Source organism: Mesoplodon bidens (genome assembly GCF_964165515.1).
Source record: "Mesoplodon bidens genome assembly, chromosome: 2".
In the NCBI taxonomy this organism is placed as follows: Eukaryota; Metazoa; Chordata; class Mammalia; order Artiodactyla; family Ziphiidae; genus Mesoplodon; species Mesoplodon bidens.
Genome location: NC_138177.1, coordinates 79895664 through 79914308, shown reverse-complemented (window position 1 = coordinate 79914308; position 18645 = coordinate 79895664). Strand labels below are relative to the sequence as shown.

Sequence of the window (18645 nt, the reverse complement as noted above, 5' to 3'; positions counted from 1 at the left end):
GAAGTTATATAAATGTTGTATTTATTATTTATACTAATAACTACACCTTATTAAGCACTAATTGGTGTTTGCATTAATAGAAACACTGCTAAGTGCTTTATGGATACTAGTTATTTAACCAAACAACTCAGCAATGTTATTTAATATTAGGTCCCCACTTTGAGTTGGAGAAAAAGCCTCAGAGAGTAATTTTTCTAAGGTGACACAGCTAGTAGTAATGGGAACAGGATTTGAGCTGAGGTTGAACTCCAAAACCTATGCTTTTAATCCTGATATGACTCTGTCTTAACATTTAACCATAGGTTAAAGAGCTCATGCTTTTGTTACCTCTTCTACAACTCTACAGCTATTAGGAGAAAACTAGTATTGTTTCTGGAGAGGATTTTGGGAGGAAGACCTAATGACTGACTCCACACAAAAGATGAAGGACTGGGATACAGACAAGACAAAAAACCTGATGGTGCTATTAACAGAGACAGTGAGAAAGTGAAACAGAAAGCAATCCTTGTGTATACGGGAGCCTAAGCTGGTAAAATCATATCTTACATTTAGAATAGCTCACAGATGTAACCTGATCTAACTTCCCTTCTGACCAGTCAACAAGGACATGTCTTCTACCACTGTCTCAAATTATGGTCACTCAGCCTCTGCTGCAACAATTCCAGTAATGAGAAATTAATAATACAAGTATTTTAACTAAGGGTATGGCTATGTGGATGAGAGAAGCAGAGAGAGAAGAATGCACGGAGAAGCAAATTTGGAGCATGAATCCCAGCCTCTTTCCAGTTCCTGAATCTAGGCTCTTCCCTAGGCCCATTGTTTGCCTGAAACCTGACAACAGCACGGTGAAATGGGTCAAATTCAAGAATCTTGGAGCTTGTAAACGGTGTACTGGGGGAAAAAAAAGGTAAACAAATTTGAATATCAGAGCTAACAGCAAATTCTTACAACTTATCAAAGAAACCGAGTAAAGCACATATATCTAAATCAAATTAAGCAGATAAAACAGAATGAGACTTTGCATAAAGCAGAGTCAGAAGATTAGAGATTTTACAAGTGAGATCAAAGGAAGCAATAGTTAGAGGCTTGTGTCCATTTATTTTTAAACAATTCTTGAGTGCCTAATTAAATGCCAGACACTGAGCTAGGTGACGAAGATGAATAAACAACAGTCCCAACAACCTGTGGCCCGTAACAACCCCCAGACCAAACACTGTCGCTTCAGAGAAGAGGTCTACAAGTAAACAGCAGCTTCTGTTTGAATTACATAATTGCAAAAATGAAAAAAGCATTTCTTAGGAGGTGACGCTCTTGGCAGACAAAAAAATAGATAACCACTATAGCTGGGCTGCTATCCAGACATATGCGCTAGTACGGCTGACCGGTTATTTAAAAATTGAAACGCTTTCTTTCAGATTAGTAAAAAGCACCTTCTCTAAGCTGCCTCTCTTCAGCCCGCACCTCCTACCAAACAGCGCCAAAACTCTTCGGGTTCCGCCTCAGCAATTCATCCAACTTAGCTTCTGATTGGCCGGTTTCCATGCCAGTCAGTTCCAAAACCTCCGCCTTCCAGGTGGCCATTGGCTACCTCCCGGAACACCAGAACGGTCCCGCCTTCCACCGTGGTGTCCGCCCTTCCGCCTCGTGTAGAACGCGCCTCTCCACGTAGGTCCTGACGTCGTTTGGAAGCAGCGACCCAGGTGCACGTACTGATGATGTCTGTGCTGGTGTTTATTTTGAATTATCATCCCTGACTGAACCTTCTTACAATGCGAGCTCCGTGAAAGCAGAAATGTATCTTGTTCAGTCTTCAGTTCGTTCACAGACTTGGTCCAGACATTAAAGTGAAAGTAAAGATTTGGGGGAGGAAGGAGGAAAAACGAACAAAGTGCACATTGTAAGTAATGTGAAAGCTCCTATTTAAAGTAATTACTACCTTAGAGACCCACTTCAAATATCGAGGCTTAGCAAAACTTCTCCTTGCCTTCTAGAAGCTACCTCATGCAACTGTCTTTCATCGTGTTTGTCCAGTTTCCCTACTTTGTCAGGAAAGCCAGGCAGAGACCAGGCCCATCCCTTGGAGTTTGAGAAGGTGGGGTTGTGAGGATAGTTGGAGTAGTTTTGATAGCATCTAAAATATTTTATTGAATTTAAAAGAAATTTTTAACATATTTCTTTCTTCCCCTGATAGCCTCTAAATCCTTTCAGCGCAGAAACAGTAGTCATTTCTTATTCCCCAGAGTCTAGTATCCTGTTCCTGGAACCTAGCAAATGCTCAATTAATGTTTATTGAAAAAATGACCGAATGAATGGCATGCTCATGGATTGAGAAAATACTTCATTAGTTGTACAGCATATGTGTACAGCATAATTCACAGTTGATACTGTACTAAATTGTACTAGGATAAAAAAGGTAAAACAACACTTATCAAAGAAACTGAGTAAAACACATATTTAAATCAACTTAAGCTGCTGAAACAGAATGATACTTTCCATTAAAGCAGAGTCACAAGGTTGTAGAGATTTTAGAAGTGGGATCAAAGGAAGCAATAGTTAGAGGCTTGTGTCCATTTTTTTTTTTTTTTTTTTGTGGTACGCGGGCCTCTCACTGTTGTGGCCTCTCCCGTTGCGGAGCACAGGCTCTGGACGTGCAGGCTCAGCGGCCATGGCTCACGGGCCCAGCCGCTCTGCGGCATGTGGGATCTTCCCAGACCAGGGCACGAACCCGTGTCCCCTGCATCGGCAGGCAGACTCTCAACCACTGCGCCACCAGGGAAGCCCCTCCATTTATTTTTAAACAATTTTTGAGTGCCTAATTATATGCCAGAGACTGAGCTAGGTGACGAAATGAATAAATAACAGTCCCAGCAACCTGTGGCCCGTATCCACCTCCAGACTGAACACTGTCGCTTAAGAGAAGAGGTCTGCAAGAAAAGTGAAGACATATCCATCACCATTCTCTACATTCATCCAGTTAGTTATTCAACAAATATTTATTGTTCAATTGGCTAGGAATAGCAGGCACTGGGTTATACAAAGGTGAACAAAAGGAACATGTTGTTTGCTGGTAGAGGTTACATTTTTCTAACAGAGACCTGGTTCTGTCTCTCTCCCGTTATCCCCCAAACCACCTCCACCTCCATTGCTTTCCCACCACTCAGTCTGGAATAATAAAAGCCTTGGGTAGTTCCTTCTTTTTTTTTTTTTTTCCCCCGAGTGTCTACCCAGCTTGTCCCCTCAGACCTGCAGCCCTATTCCCTTTCTGTGGAGTCCAAATGGCTTGAGTTGTTCCTAGCAGCCATGACAATTTCCTGATTGTAGCTGCCGTTGTCTAAACAACTTCAAGTGTTGTTTAGCTTCCTCCTCTTATAGTCCTTCAGCTCCTGCTTCTTTACTCTCTTCTACCCATACTGGTGTTTCAGAAATGAGTGAACAACTTTCTTTCTGAGTGATTTTCTTTCCAATCTTAAGGGTCAGATCTTTCAGTTATTACTAATCTTTGTTATCCTTCCTTATTTCAAAAAATTATTAGCCTGACTTACTTGGCTCTACGTGCCATAAAACCGAATCCAATATGACATTAAATGTGACTAAATGGGGAACAACCTAACTTACTGATGTTTCTTCTTTGTGGTAAATTCTGTCCTTTCCAAAGACACAATTTTTGTTAATCTGTCTCTTGTGTTCATCCTCCCCCAGCTTCCTAGCCCATCCTTTCACTCCATCACTATCTGATATGGGACTTTTTTCTCCCTACTTTGTTAGGGAGTATGATCCTCTGGTTCTGGGAATCTGACAGTCAGACCCAAAGGCCTATGTGCCATTTCTCGAAGGAGGCTTACCTCCTTCAGAGCCCTTAGGCAGATGTTAACCAAAATCGCAGAAGCAATTCCTTTTGTTTAAATCTGCTATTTATGCAACCTGTTGCTTTTTGAGGACATGACAATGGCAGCTTTGGGTTGGGGTTTTAGGGGATCAAGACAACAATCCTTTCTTCCTCTTATAAGTTGATATCAAATTGGGAAATAGACATAGGAACCAAACAGAAATAATAATACTACTTTTACTACTGATCAAACTAAGTGGGGAACATGGATTTACATCTGTGATGATGCAAAGGCCTTACTAACATTTTACCCCAGAATTAGGCAGACTTACCCATCTAGCTTAGAAACAGCAGGGCTTTGCTAAAGAGGCAGGCAGACTCTTTACCACACAGAGAGAGCAAACTAGAATGTACCTGCACTGAGGCCAGCATCTTCTCAAAAATACTCACCTATTATTGGATACAGCCCTACACAGAGGAGGACCTAGGCCCTACCAGGGGACAGAAGTGATCTTAGCACCTTTGTTTCCCTCTAGTTTAATGGCTGGAGGTCATAGACTTCCAGCTGTTCTCTCTCTGCTAGCCTTTAGCTGGGAAGAGGTTGTATTAAAATATACATTTTGTGGAGGATTTGAATTTTTTAAATTTTGGATGATACATGCCTTTTTTATTAGTCTCCTCATTCTGACTGTGTGTTGTATGTACCCCAGTTTATGAAAAAGTTCTTTCTCCAAAAATAAAATTATTAGATTTTTATATTGCTCTGGGGATAGGAAGTATATTTTTGTTGGTATCCATCATTTTTGTTACCACAAATGGCAAAACTTCAGCTTAAATTACTACAATTGAGTTTGGGTTTTTAACAAGTTTTATGTTGCTATTTGATTTTTTTTAATATGCTCTATGAAAAAAAGGTGATAAATACTGCTTAGAAAACCTAAAAATACCCATAGGACAGAAGCCTCAGTTGAACTTCTAAAGTGCTTCAGCACTCTGGGAAGCAGGTATTATGTATATTGGAGGATATTTGAGTGCTGTCAGAGCTCTTATAAAATTTCTATAAATTTTAAACCACTTTTTTTGAAGAGTGAACAAAAAGAACTCAAGAAGGTAGTTTACATCCATGTTAGACTGGATACAAATACCATTTACCACATTTATGTAAATGCACCAGAAGCATTTTGTGTGTTTTTTTTTTTAAGTTGGTCTTTGTAACTGTTGAAATTTGTCTCAAATGGAATTTTCTGGAGGTTTCGTTTTAGGGGAGGAGATGCTGGTGGGGACACAATTTTTTCTTGAAAATACATGGATCAAATTACAAATGAAAGAGGGCATATTTCTACTTCCCATAGAAATAAAAAGGATTATAAGGGAATACTATGAACAACTGTATGCCAACAAATTAGATAAACTAGATGAAAAGGATACATTCCAAGAAAGCCACCTAAACTGATTCAAGAAGAAATAGAAAACCTGAATAGACCTATAACCAGAGATTAAATGAGTAGTAGCAGTCATAGTAGCAGTAATAGTAGTAGTAGTAAAACTTCCCACAAGGAAGAATTCAGGTCCAGAAGGCTTAACTTGTGAATTATAGCAAATGTTTAAAGAACACTAATCCTTTGCAAACTCTTCCCCCTACCAAAAAAAAAAAAGAAAAACAAAACTAGAAGAGAGAACACCTCCCGAGTCATTTTATGAGGCCACTATTATTCTGATACCAAAACCAAAGACTTCACCAGAAATGAAAATGACAGACCAATATGCCTTATACAAAGATAAGTAGCAAAGTAGTAGTAAACTATTCCCAGCAGCATATAAAAAGGATTATACATAATGACCAAGTGAGATTTATCCCAGGAACACAGGTTGGTTCAACATATGCAAATCAATAAATGTAATGTACCATACTAATATAATAAAGGACAGAACCCACATGATCATCTCAAAAAATGCAGAAAAGCATTTGAGAAAATCTAACACTTTTTCCTCTTAGAAACAATCAACAAACTAGGAATAGAAGAGGTTTTCCTCAACCTGATAAATTACATCTATGAGAAACCCACAGCTAACATTATACTTAAAATGAGGGACTGGGGGCTTCCCTGGTGGTTCAGTGGTTAAGAATCCAACTGCCAGTGCAGGGGACACGGGTTTGAGCCCTGGTCCGGGAAAATCCCACATGCTGCAGAGCAACTAAGCTCGTGTGCCACAACTAGTGAGCCTGTGCTCTAGAGCCCGCGAGCCACAACTACCGAGCCCCTGTGCCACAACTACTGAAGCCTGCACGCCTAGAGCCCATGCTTCGCAATAAGAGAAGCCACCACAATGAGAAGCCTGTGCATGGCACCGAAGAGTAGTCCCTGCTCACTGCAACTAGAGAAAGCCTGCGTCAGCAGCGAAGACCCAATGCAGCCATAAATAAATAAATAAATAAATTTATATTAAAAAAAAAGTGGGAGATGGAAAGCCTTTTTCTCTAAGATTGGGAACAAGACAAAAATGTCCACTCTCCCCAATTCTCCTCAACATTGTATTCGAAGTTCTAGCTAGGGCAGTTAGGCAAGAAAAAGAAATAAAGCCAACAAAATTGGAAAGGAAAACTCTAAATCCGTTTGCAAATGGCTTGATCTTGTATATAGAAAATTCTAAGGAACCCACACAAAAATTTATAATTAATTAGTGAATTTATCAAAGTTGTAGGATACAAAATCAATATGCAAAATCAATTGTATTTCTGTGCACTAGAAATGAAGAATCCAAAAATAAGAATTCAATTCCATTTATAACAGCATCAAAATAAATGAAATATTTAGGTAAATCTAACGAAAGATTTATGCACTGAAAACTGCAAAACATAGTTGAAAGAAAACATCCCATGTGCCTGGATCTGAAGATTTAATAGGGTTAAGATGACAATGATCCTCAAACTGAACTACATATTCATTGCAATCCCTATCAAATCCCAGCTGGCATTTTTTTTTTGGTAGAAATTGCAAGCTTATCCTAGAATTTATATAGAAATGCAAAGGACCCTGAATAATAAAAACAATCTTGAAAAAGAATAGCAAAGTTAAAGGACTCACACTTCCCAATTTTAAAAATTACTGCAAGCAACAGTAATCAAGACAGTATGATACTAGAATAAGTATGATACTAGACATATAAATCAATGGAACATAATTGAGAGTCCAGAATAAATTTATACAACTATGGTCAACTGATTTTTTTAAATTTTTTTAACACCTTTATTGGAGTATAATTGCTTTACAATGGTGTATTTGTTTCTGCTTTATAACAAAGTGAATCAGCTATACATATACATATATCACCATATCTCTTCACTCTTGCGTCTCCCTCCCACCCTCCCTATCCCACTCCTCTAGGTGGTCACAAAGCACCGAGCTGATCTCCCTGTGCTGTGTGGCTGCTTCCCACTAGCTATCAATTTTACATTTGATAGTGTATATATGTCCATGCCACTCTCTCACTTTGTCCCAGCTTACCATTCCCCCTCCCCATGTCCTCAAGTCCATTCTCTAGTAGGTCTGTGTCTTTATTCCTATCCTGCCCCTAGGTTCTTCATAACCATTTTTTTTTTTTAGATTCCGTACATGTGAGTTAGCATATGGTATTTGTTTTTCTCTTTCTGACTTACTTCACTCTGTATGACAGACTCTGGGTCCATCCACCTCACTACAAATAACTCAATTTCGTTTCTTTTTATGGCTGAGTAATATTACCTTGTATATATGTGCCACATCTTCTTTATCCATTCATCTGTCGATGGACACTTAGGTTGCTTCTGTGTCCCGGCTATTGTAAATAGAGCTGCAGTGAACATTGTGGTACATGACTCTTTTTGAATTATGGTTTTCTCAGGGTATATGCCCAGTAGTGGGATTGCTGGGTTGTATCGTAGTTCTATTTGTAGTTTTTAAAGGAACCTCCATACTGTTCTCCATAGTGGCTATATCAATTTACATTCCCACCAACAGTACAAGAGGGTTCCCTTTTCTCCACACCCTCTCCAGCATTTATCGTTTGTAGATTTTTTGATGATAGCCATTCTGACTGGTGTGAAGAGATACCTCATTGTAGTTTTGATTTGCATTTCTCTAATGATTAGTGATGTTGAGCATCCTTTCATGTGTTTGTTGGAAATCTGTATGTCTTCTTTGGAGAAATGTCTATTTAGGTCTTCTGCCCATTTTTGGATTTCTTTTTTTTTTTTTTTTTTGCGGTACATGGGCCTCTCACTGTTGTGGCCTCTCCCGTTGGGAAGCACAGGCTCCAGACGCACAGGCTTAGTGGCCATGGCTCACAGGCCTAGCCGCTCCGCAGCATGTGGGATCTTTCTGGACCGGGACACGAACCCGTGTCCCCTGCATTGGCAGGCGGACTCTCAACAACTGCGCCACCAGGGAAGCCCTGGTTTGTTTGTTTTTTTGATATTGAGCTGCATGAGGTGTTTGTAAATTTGATAGATTAATCCTTTGTCAGTTGCTTCATTTGCAAATATTTTCTCCCATTCTGAGGGTTGTCTTTTCGTCTTGTTTATGGTTTCCTTTGCTGTGAAAAAGCTTTTAAGTTTCATTAGGTCCCATTTGTTTATTTTTGTTTTTATTTCCATTTGTCTAGGAGTTGGGTCAAAAAAGATCTTGCTGTGATTTATGTCATAGAGTGTTCTGCCTATGTTTTCCTCTAAGAGTTTTATAGTGTCTGGGCTTACATTTAGGTCTTTAATCCATTTTGAGTTTATTTTTATGTTAGGTGTTAGGGAGTGTTCTAATTTCATTCTTTTACATGTAGCTGTCCAGTTTTCCCAGCACCACTTATTGAAGAGGCTGTCCTTTCTCCACTGTACATTCCTGCCTCCTTTATCAAAGATAAGGTGACCATATGTGCGTGGGTTTATCTCTAGGCTTTCTATCCTGTTCCATTGATCTGTATTTCTGTTTTTGTGCCAGTACCATACTGTCTTGATTACTGTAGCTTTGTAGTATAGTCTGAAGTCATGGAGTCTGATTAATCCAGCTCCGTTTTTCTTTCTCAAGATTGCTTTGGCTATTTGGGGTCTTTCATGTTTCTGTACAAATTGTGAAATTTTTTGTTCTAGTTCTGTGAAAAATGCCAGTGGTAGTTTGATAGGGATTGCATTGAATCTGTAGACTGCTTTGGGTAATACAGTCATTTTCACAATGTTGATTCTTCCAATCCAAGAACATGGTATATGTCTCCATCTATTTGTATCATCTTTAATTTCTTTCATCAGTGTCTTATAGTTTTCTGCACACATGTCTTTTGTCTCTTTAGGTAGGTTTATTCCTAGGTATTTTATTCTTTTTGTTGCATTGGTAAATGGAAGTGTTTCCTTAATTTCTCTTTCAGATTCTTCATCATTAGTGTATAGGAATGCAAGAGACTTCCGTGCATTAATTTTGTATCCTGCTACTTTACCAAATCCATTGATTAGCTCTAGTAGTTTTCTGGTAGCATCTTTAGGATTCTCTATGTATAGTATCATGTCATCTGCAATCAACTGATTTTTAACAAGGGTGCCAAGATAATTCAATGAGGAGAAGAATAATCTCCTCAACAAATGATGTTGATATAACTGAATATTCACATGCAAAGGAATGAAGATGGACCACCTACCTCACACCATATATAAAAATTACCTCAAAATTGATCATCAACCTAAATGTATGACCTAAACTATGTATCTCTTTGGATAAAATATAAGAATGAAACTATGACCTTAGATTTAGCAATAGTTTCTTAAATATGACCTCAAAAGCGCAGCTGGGGAAAACAAAATAAGATAAATTGGACTTCATCAAAAGTAGAAACTGTTTTGCTTCAAAAGACTTAATCAAGAAATTGAAAAGACAAACCCCTACATGTGAGAAAATATTTGGTAATCATATATCAGATAAGGGAATTGTGTGTGTGTGTGTAATGTAAAATCATGCAGCCACTTTTGAAAACAGTTTGGCAGTTCCTCAAAAAGTTAAACATAGAGTTACCATATGACCAGCAATTCCACTCCCAGGTATCCACCAAAAAGAACTGAAAACATATGTCCACTCAAAAGTGTGTACATGGGGGCTTCCCTGGTGGCGCAGTAGTTGAGAATCTGCCTGCCAATGCAGGGGACACGGGTTCGAGCCCTGGGCTGGGAAGATCCCAAACACCGTGGAGCAGCTAGGCCCGTGAGCCACAGCTACTGAGCCTGCGTGCCTGGATCCTGTGCTCCACAACAAGAGAGGCCGTGATAGTGAGAGGCCCACGCATCACAATGAAGAGTGGCCCCCACTTGCCGCAACTAGAGAAAGCCCTCGCACAGAAACCAAGACCCAACACAGCCAAAAATAAATAATAAATTAATTTTTTTAAAAAGTGTGTACATGAACCTTCATGGCAGCATTTTTCATAATAGTCAAAAAATGCAAACGATCTGAAAATGTATCAACTGGATAAACAAAATGTGGCATTTCCATACAATATGATATATTTTCAGCAATAAAAATGAATGGAATTCTATGACATGGTACCTTGAAAATTTTATGCTAAGTGAAAAAAGCCAGACATGAAAGACTATATTATTGTATGATTCTATTTATATGAAATGTTCAGGATAAGCACATCTATAAAGACAGAAAGTAGATTAGTGGTTGCCAGGGGCTGGGAGGAGGGGGAGCAGATGATAGGAATGGAAATGGTGAGTGATAATGGCTATGGAGTTTCTTTGGGGGGGTGATAAAAATGTTCTGAAATTAGATAGCAGTGATGGTTGCACAATTCCGGGGATATACTAAAAACAAAACAAAACAAAAAAACCCTGTGAAATAAAAACTAAATAAATGGAGAGATATCTCACGTTCATGGATGGGAAGACTCAGTATTGTCAAGATGCCATTTCTTCCCAACTTGATCTACAAACTCAATACAATCCCAATCAAAATATCGGCAAGTTATTTTGTAGATATCCACAAACTGATTCTAAAGTTTATATGCAGAGGCAAAACACCCAGAATAGCCAACACAATATTGGAGGGGAAGAACAAAGTCGCAGGATGACATTACCTCAGTAATCAAGACAGTGTAACATTGGTGAAAGAATAGATGAATACATCAATGGAACAGGATAGAGAGCCCAGAAATAGACCAACAAAATATAGTCAACTGATTTTTTACAAAGGAGCAAAGACAAATCATGGAGGAAGGATAGTGTTTTCAACAAAAGGTGCTAGAATAACTGGACATCCACGTGGAAAATAATCTAGATATAGGCCTTATACCTTTCATAAAAATTAAATAAAAATGGATCACAGGCCTAAATACAAACGCAAAATTAGAAAACTAGAAGATAACATAAGAGAAAATCTAGACGACCTTAACTTTGGCGATGATTTTTTAGGTACACATAGATATGAGCCATGAAAGAAAGAATTGATAGATTGAACTGCATTTTATTTTAATTAAAAACTTCTGCTGGGTGAAAGGCACTGTCAAGAGAATAAGAAGACAAACTACAAACTGGGAGAAAGTATTTGCAAAGTACATATCTGATAAAGGATTGTTATCCAAAATATTCAAAGAACACTTAGAATTTAACAATCTTAAAAAAAACTATTAAAAATAAGAAGAAGGTCTGGCCAGACACAAAAGAAGATATACAGATGGCAAATAAGCATATAAAAAAGATACTCAACATCATATGTCATTAGGCAATTGCAAAATATAACAAAAATGAGATACAACTAGGCAATTGCAAAATATAACAAAAATGAGATATGACTACACCTACTAGAATGGCCATCTGCAAGCTGGAGATCCAGGAAAGCCAGTGGTATAGTCCAGCCCAAGTCTCTAAGGTCTGAGAACTGGAGTACTGATGGAGTATATTTCAGCTCAAGCAGTTAGGCAGAGGGAGAGGATTCAGCCTTCTTGTGTCTTTTTGTTCTATTCAAGCTTTCTATTAAGGCCACAAGGTGCCCAGACATCTGTTTAAACATTTTATCTGGGTGTGTCTGTGAGGGTCTTTCTGAAAGAGATTAGCATTTGAATTGGCAAACTGAGTAAAGTAGATTGGTCTCCTCAATGTGGGTGGGCATCACATTGATTTACTACACTTTGTTTATCCATTCATCCATTGATGGACACTTGGGTTGCTTCCACTTTTTGACTATTGTGAATAATGCTGCTATGAACATGGGTGCAAAATATCTCTTTGAGAACCTGCTTTCAGTTCTTTTGGGTACTATATACCTAAAGGTGGGATTGCTGGATATGGTAATTTTATTTTTAATTTTTTGAGGAAACACCTTACTGTTTTCCATCATGGCTGCGCCATTTTACATTCCTACTAACAGTACACAAGTGTTCTGATTTCTCCGCATCTTTGCCAACATGTTATTTTCTGGGTTGTTTTTGATAGTAGCCATCCTAATGGTGTGATTTTATGGGCTTTTTATTTAAAGTCTCTGTCATTTTAGGGTTTTAAAAAATATACTTGATATCAAATATTGAAGTCTTGTTTTAAAACAAATTTATTACTAAAGCAAGCAAACAAAAAACTAAAACAAGTTCATTATTATTAAAACTTAAAGAAAAAATCATGATTCAGATAAGTCACTCCTTCCTGGAGGAATGATAAGTGAAAGGGATGAGAAAGAATAAGGAGCATTCCCCTAAAAGGAGTCTAAATGGAAGTTTCTCTATTATGGAAAGATGGGCACTGTGGCAAAAGAACTTCCTCCTAATATTATCTAGCTTTTTTTTCTCTTAACCATTTGGGCTTCGCCATTAAGCCAAACCAGAGGTTGGCTTTCTTCCTTGGGGAGGAGATAGCAGTCTATTAGGGCAAGTTCTCCCCCACCTTCATGTGGCCCCACTCTGAAAACCACAGGAGGATAAATTTTATGCTAAGAAAACTCTGAAATGGGTCAAGCTAGTCCGTATTAACTTAATTCCAAAGACTTACTGTAAGCAAGGCCAAAACATATAATCCCTACTATTTCCTATTCCATTTGCTAGGTTAAACTATTGACCTGTTATGTTGTCTAATCTTGTACACTAAAAATTATGTAATGAAATAAAATGTCAGGAGAAAGACACTAAAATTGTACATTATCAGAAGATACTTCAAATTTGGATATTAACCTTTTTCATTATCAAATTTCCAGGAAAGAAATAAAGTTGGCAGATTAAATCTCCATCCCTTTGTAAATTAAACCCCATAGAAAATCCAGACTCCTTTACTTAAAGTTCACAGAAATTAAAATGCAAAAATCATTATTCTCCAATTACTTATTCTACTCAGTCTCAGCTAGCAGTGTTCTTAGACAGGTGCCTGGGTAGAATCAGAGTTCTTTCATCAGGTATAGCTTGAGCTGTTTTCACTGGAAATTTTATTTAGTATCCTGAATTTCAGGATTCAGTCAAAATTTCTCATGTCTCTTACTTTCATACAATCCAAAATGTAATAGGATACTTAATATTAAATTACTGAATTATTAAAAACATTAAATTAATATTAATTTAATCAAGCCAAAACATTAAAATAAAAACATCAACTCCAAGGCCATAGAGCTACCCAAACAAATGGTGTTATCAGAACACAGTGTAGTACTTGGTGAGATATGTCAGAACCACATAGCTGTTTCTAAACATCATAGCAGAAACTCAGTGTCAAGAATAGAGAAAGAAGAGAAAATCTTTACAGGGTTAGCTTCTCTGGTTTACTAATTGCTTTATGACAGTTATCTGCTTTATGCCAGTAATCTATGATTTGTAAACATAGTCTCATTGAGAGAAATGTTTCCCATGAAGAGGTTAATTATGGTATTGTGTTTAAAATGTGGCAGGTAGAGGTGGAACTCACCTACATAAATTGCTTCCTCTTTCAGGGAAGGACACTTGAGATCTTCCTGCCTTGTTACAAAATTTAGAAATTTACAGGTTGGCAGTCTCATTTTCAGCTTACTAACTATGGTATTGTTGACGAAAAAAATTGATCAGCAGTCAATCTAAGAAAGAAATAGAGAATTTTACTTGAGCCGACCTGAGGATTATAAGCTGGGAGACAGTCTTTCAGAAAGCTCTGAGGTCAAAGCACAGTTACAAAAGCTTTTGAGACAATGGGGTACACATCAAATGATGTATTATTGACAGTTTACACAATCTGATCTACAGGTGCAAAGCAAGTTGTGGGTCATGGGTCATCGCAGCCCCTTACAAGATTAAGAAGGAAGGTTATCTCCTAAGGAATTGTGACCCTTTATAGTTTAAGAAGGAATGTAACTTCCTAAGGAGGTCTGGTTAATGCAGATGCACAGCACACACTAAGGGGGAGGGTGGAGGCCCAAACAGGCAGAGAAAAATTTTATGTTTAAATTTTTCTTGTCTTGCCATAAAATATGAATTTTATTTCATCAGTCTAATGAGCTTATTGGTTTTGATTTTACATGAGCATAATCAAAATTTATTAATTTTCATTTCCCCTTTGAGCCCCCTTTTCTTGTGGCACCCAAAGGCTGATTTGAATATAGTCTCTGTTTAGTGACATAATTTCCTATACTCTCTTGTGCATGTTCATTTTCAGCCCTTGCACAATGAGTCCTGCCACTGTGTAAATGCTATGGAATTGACTAGGTCTATGAAAACTGCCTCTTGGTCAAGATTTACCCTTTGTTTTAATTGGAGAATTCTCTTTAGCAAATTTCAGAATTTTAGAAACTGCTTCTAATATTCTGAGGGATATTGGTCATTTATTCTACGTGGGATTTGCGGAACTTCTGGAATCTGAGAAGTCAATGTCTTCTACCAGTTTTAGAAAATTCTTGGTCTTTATCTACTGGAACATTTCTTCTAGCCCTTACTCTTTCTCTTCTTTTTCAAGGACTGTAATTACACATATATTATACTTTTTTACTGTATTCCACGAGTCTTTGATGCTGCACTCTTTTTTTTTTTTCTGTCCCTCATTTTGGAATCACCTATTGACCTATCTTCCACTTCACTGATTCTGACTTCTGCTGCATTCAGACTGCTGTTACACACACCCAATGGGTTCTTATTTCCATTTACTGTATTTTTCATATTTAGAACATCCATCTGATTTCTATAGATGCCAACTCTATATTGAAGTAAATTATCCATCTTTTCATCTTTGCCCATCTTTTCCTCTATTTTCTTAAACCTACTAGTCATAGTTAATTTAAAGTCCTGTTAGCTCTAATATCTGGGTATGTTTCTGTTAACTTTTAGTGTTTAGTCATTTGAATTTCATTTTTACCATGCCTTATAATTTTATATTGGATCCTATACATTGTGGATGAAAAAATTGTAGAGGCTCTGGATAATGTTATCTAACTTCCGAAGAGTTAAGTTTTGTTCTGGTAGGCAGAAGGAATACAAGTGGATCACTTTGATCCTATAAAGACTGGGTCTTAAGCTTTGTTAGATCTATTCTGTTTCATTACTGTACTACACTTACTCTAACGGTATGGCCTTTTTAGGGGTCTCAACTGAAAGCTCTGGCTGTCTTTCTACCTTGGAGAGGCTTGAAGTCCAAATTGTGTTGGATGCTGAAATCTCTACTTAGCTCATTACCCTCCAAACTGCTGTTTCCTGGTATGCTTTTTGGCATCTTGTTTTGCGTATGCTGGGTTTAGAAACTGGCCACTATCTTGAGGGGAATTTGTACTGAGATTATTGAGCTACTACTTCTCTGCCATTCTCCCCTGCCTGGGAGTCCTCCTTCAAGTCTCAGCCACTTTGGCAGCTCTGAACTTTGACATTTGAGTCTTCAGCCCAGTAATACTGCATCTTTTACTTGGCCTTTATTCTCTAGCACCTGATTTGGAAAATTCCCTCAGGAGAAAAATCCCAGGGTGAATATGGAGTTCATTTCATGTACTTCTCTTCTCAAGGATCATAGATTCAAGTCCTGTCTGCTTAGGTTACTAGTCAGTGCCTTCAAACTGTTGTTTTTATATTATTCTATATTTATATATGTAATACTTACATATTTATAAATATTTATATATTCTATTCTATCCCAACCCCCCCCCACCCAAGGCGGGGAAGAGTCAGTCTGATACATGCTCCTCCATCTTAACTGGAACTGCAAGTTTCAGCACTTCTTAGCTTTTGAGTTTAAAGTAACTTCACTGAACTGTTTATCTGCCTCAACTAATGAAGACAGCATATTCCTTTTAAATTTGGGAACCCCATTTGTTTCAATTTGTGTATTAGATATAATCTACCACTAGCCTATGGGCAAAGCCAAAGTCTGAGTCTGCTAGGAGAGAACTTCAGCTAATAGGATTAGAAGCCTGATTTCAGAGAATTAGGTGGCAAAGAATGTATGTAAAGCCAGGAAGTATAGACATCAAATGCATACAGTGTATATAAGCAAACTGGTTATGAACGGAAGTGAGAGATATGATGGTGGTTAGAGGGGGAAGGCTTTGTTTTAGCGATGAGGAAACTTGAGCATGTTTATAGCCTGGGCATGGAGCTAATGGAGAAAGGGAGGCCAAAGATATTAAGACAACAAAAGATAATTAAGAATTCCCTAGTAGAGATGAGAGTGATAGAGTAAGTTGCTTCAGTAAGATAGATTGGGGGAAAAAGAAAGGTAAAGATATAGATTAAGTTAGGAGGTTTGAAAGAAAGAATGAGATACCTGATAGTGTCATTTTCTGGAAGCAGTTGGAATCATGATGGGAGAGACTACTTAAAGAAATAGTAAAGAAGCAGAATGAAAGACTGGATGAGTTTCACAAGTGAGATACATCTCTGATGACTCCCAGTTTTGAGGCTTAGGCAACTCAGTGGATGGTAGTGTTGGGGTTAATAAAACAGAACTGAAGAGCAGATTTGGGAGGAAAAAATGAGTTAAGAAGAGTTCAGCTTTATTCACACTGAGTTAATCAATAATAGTGGCTGGGCTTCCCTGGTGGCCCAGTGGTTGAGAGTCCGCCTGCCGATGCAGGGGACGCGGGTTCGTGCCCCGGTCCGGGAAGACCCCACATGCCGCAGAGTGGCTGGGCCCGTGAGCCATGGCCACTGAGCCTGTGAGTCCGGAACCTGTGCTCCGCAACGGGAGAGGCCACAGCAGTGAGAGGCCCGCATACCACAAAAAATAAAATAATAATAATAGTGACTATTGCCTATGAACCTTGGGATCCATAGTACCCACTACAAAGATAAACCTTCTCCCTTGCAGGTCTTGCAGGTCACAATGGGGTTACCTCCCTATAAACCCATTGTAAGCTGAAAATATCTTAAGTCAAAATGCATTTTATATACCTAACTTACCAAACATCACAGCTTAGCCTAGCCTACCTTAAATGTGCTCAAAACACTTACATTAGCCTACAGTTAGGCAAAATCATCTAACACAAAGCCTATCTTATAATAAAAAAGTGTTGAATATCTCATGTAATTTATTGAATACTATACAGAAAGTGAAAAACAGACTGGTTGTATGGGTACAGAATGGTTATTAATGTATCTGACTGGGAGCCCAGCATCACCAGGGAGTATTACCCCATATCTCTAGCCCAGGAAAAGATCAAAATTCAAAGCTCTAAATCTGGTTTCTACTGAATGCATATCGCTTTCACACCATGGTAAAGTCGAAAAATTAAGTGGAACCAGTTAGCGGGGGCCTTGTGTATAGAATAGTGCATCAGGAGCATTCTGCTTTGCTGGAGACTCAGCTTCCATTCTTAGAGGACACTTGAATATAAGAAAAGGATTTTCAGAACAAACATTTAGTGGATGATTTATTTGACCTAGGAACTTTTTTTTAACCATGGAAACTCCCTCTGACTTGATGGTGGATACCAAGCTATATATACTTTACTATGAGTTCTTCATGAAAAATGACAATCAGAAAGTCTCAACAGAAAGGAAAATTGAGGTTGTTTAGGAGAAAGGTTTTTACAATAACTAAAAGAAAAATTGAAAAGATTTTAAATGAGGGGATAAGAAGGGAAGAGAGGGAAAGGAGGCTAGACAACAACCTGGAGAAGTAATGATTCTGAGGAGAATAACATAAAATATAAGAGGATGACTGATTTGGAGGGTGGAGGACAAAAACCAGGAAAATATGGAGAGAGGGAATGAGAAAAGGAGAAACTTTTTGAGGTTGGAAATTGAGGACGGTGACAATGAAGCAGACAGGAAGAAAAAAGAAAGCAGGTCTGGGAATGAAAAGCTCTCCAGGTTGAGGTGGTGGGTGGAGAGAAAAGTGGGAGATGACAGAGGGTTAAGAGGCAGCGGCGGGCGTTTGTGCGAGAGGGACCGAAGCAATCTGGGCGGAGCAGGTGGCCGAGGCAGCCGCGGAGGAGGCCTGGTCTTTCCAGGTCTCCACCACGACAGTGGCAACTGGAGTGGATGGTCATCCACGCCCAGAGGATGCGCCCTGGCAGTGCGGGAAGACCTTAGGAAAACCAAGCAAGGACGGTAACTAGGATTGGGCTGGCCAGGCCCGTGAAATTCATGAAGAGGACTGACAGCGGGTCCTGCTGCCGCCGCCGCTGCGACTGCGGCTGCTGCTGCCGCGCGTCCAGCCGGGCGCGCCACGCGCCCTACTGGTCCAGGGACGCGGCGCGAACCCCACAGTCCTCACGGCAGTCTCCTGGCCGGGAACGACGGCATCCCGAGCCGTCCGGGAGCTGGGCAGCAGCGGCCGAGGAGGAAGAGGCAGCCGCGGCAGCCGCACCCTGGATGAGGTGAGAGCGGCGCGGGAGCCCCGGAGGCTGCAGACCGCACCGGGAGTGGCGGCGCCCTTTGCGCTG

At 39.1% G+C, this 18645-nt stretch overlaps 1 protein-coding gene across 1 annotated transcript in view; it reads left to right on the top strand.

Annotated features, from left to right (window-relative positions):
- Positions 1 to 18346: 18346 nt before the first annotated feature.
- The window catches only part of PDE4DIP (phosphodiesterase 4D interacting protein), a gene marked incomplete at both ends in the record, with an annotated part of 299765 nt that continues 299466 nt past the window's right edge, over positions 18347 to 18645 (top strand). Inside the window, one exon of the mRNA XM_081219770.1 lies at positions 18347 to 18579. Coding sequence (XP_081075896.1) covers positions 18347 to 18579 — 233 coding nt within the window. The remainder of the gene's footprint in view (positions 18580 to 18645) is intronic.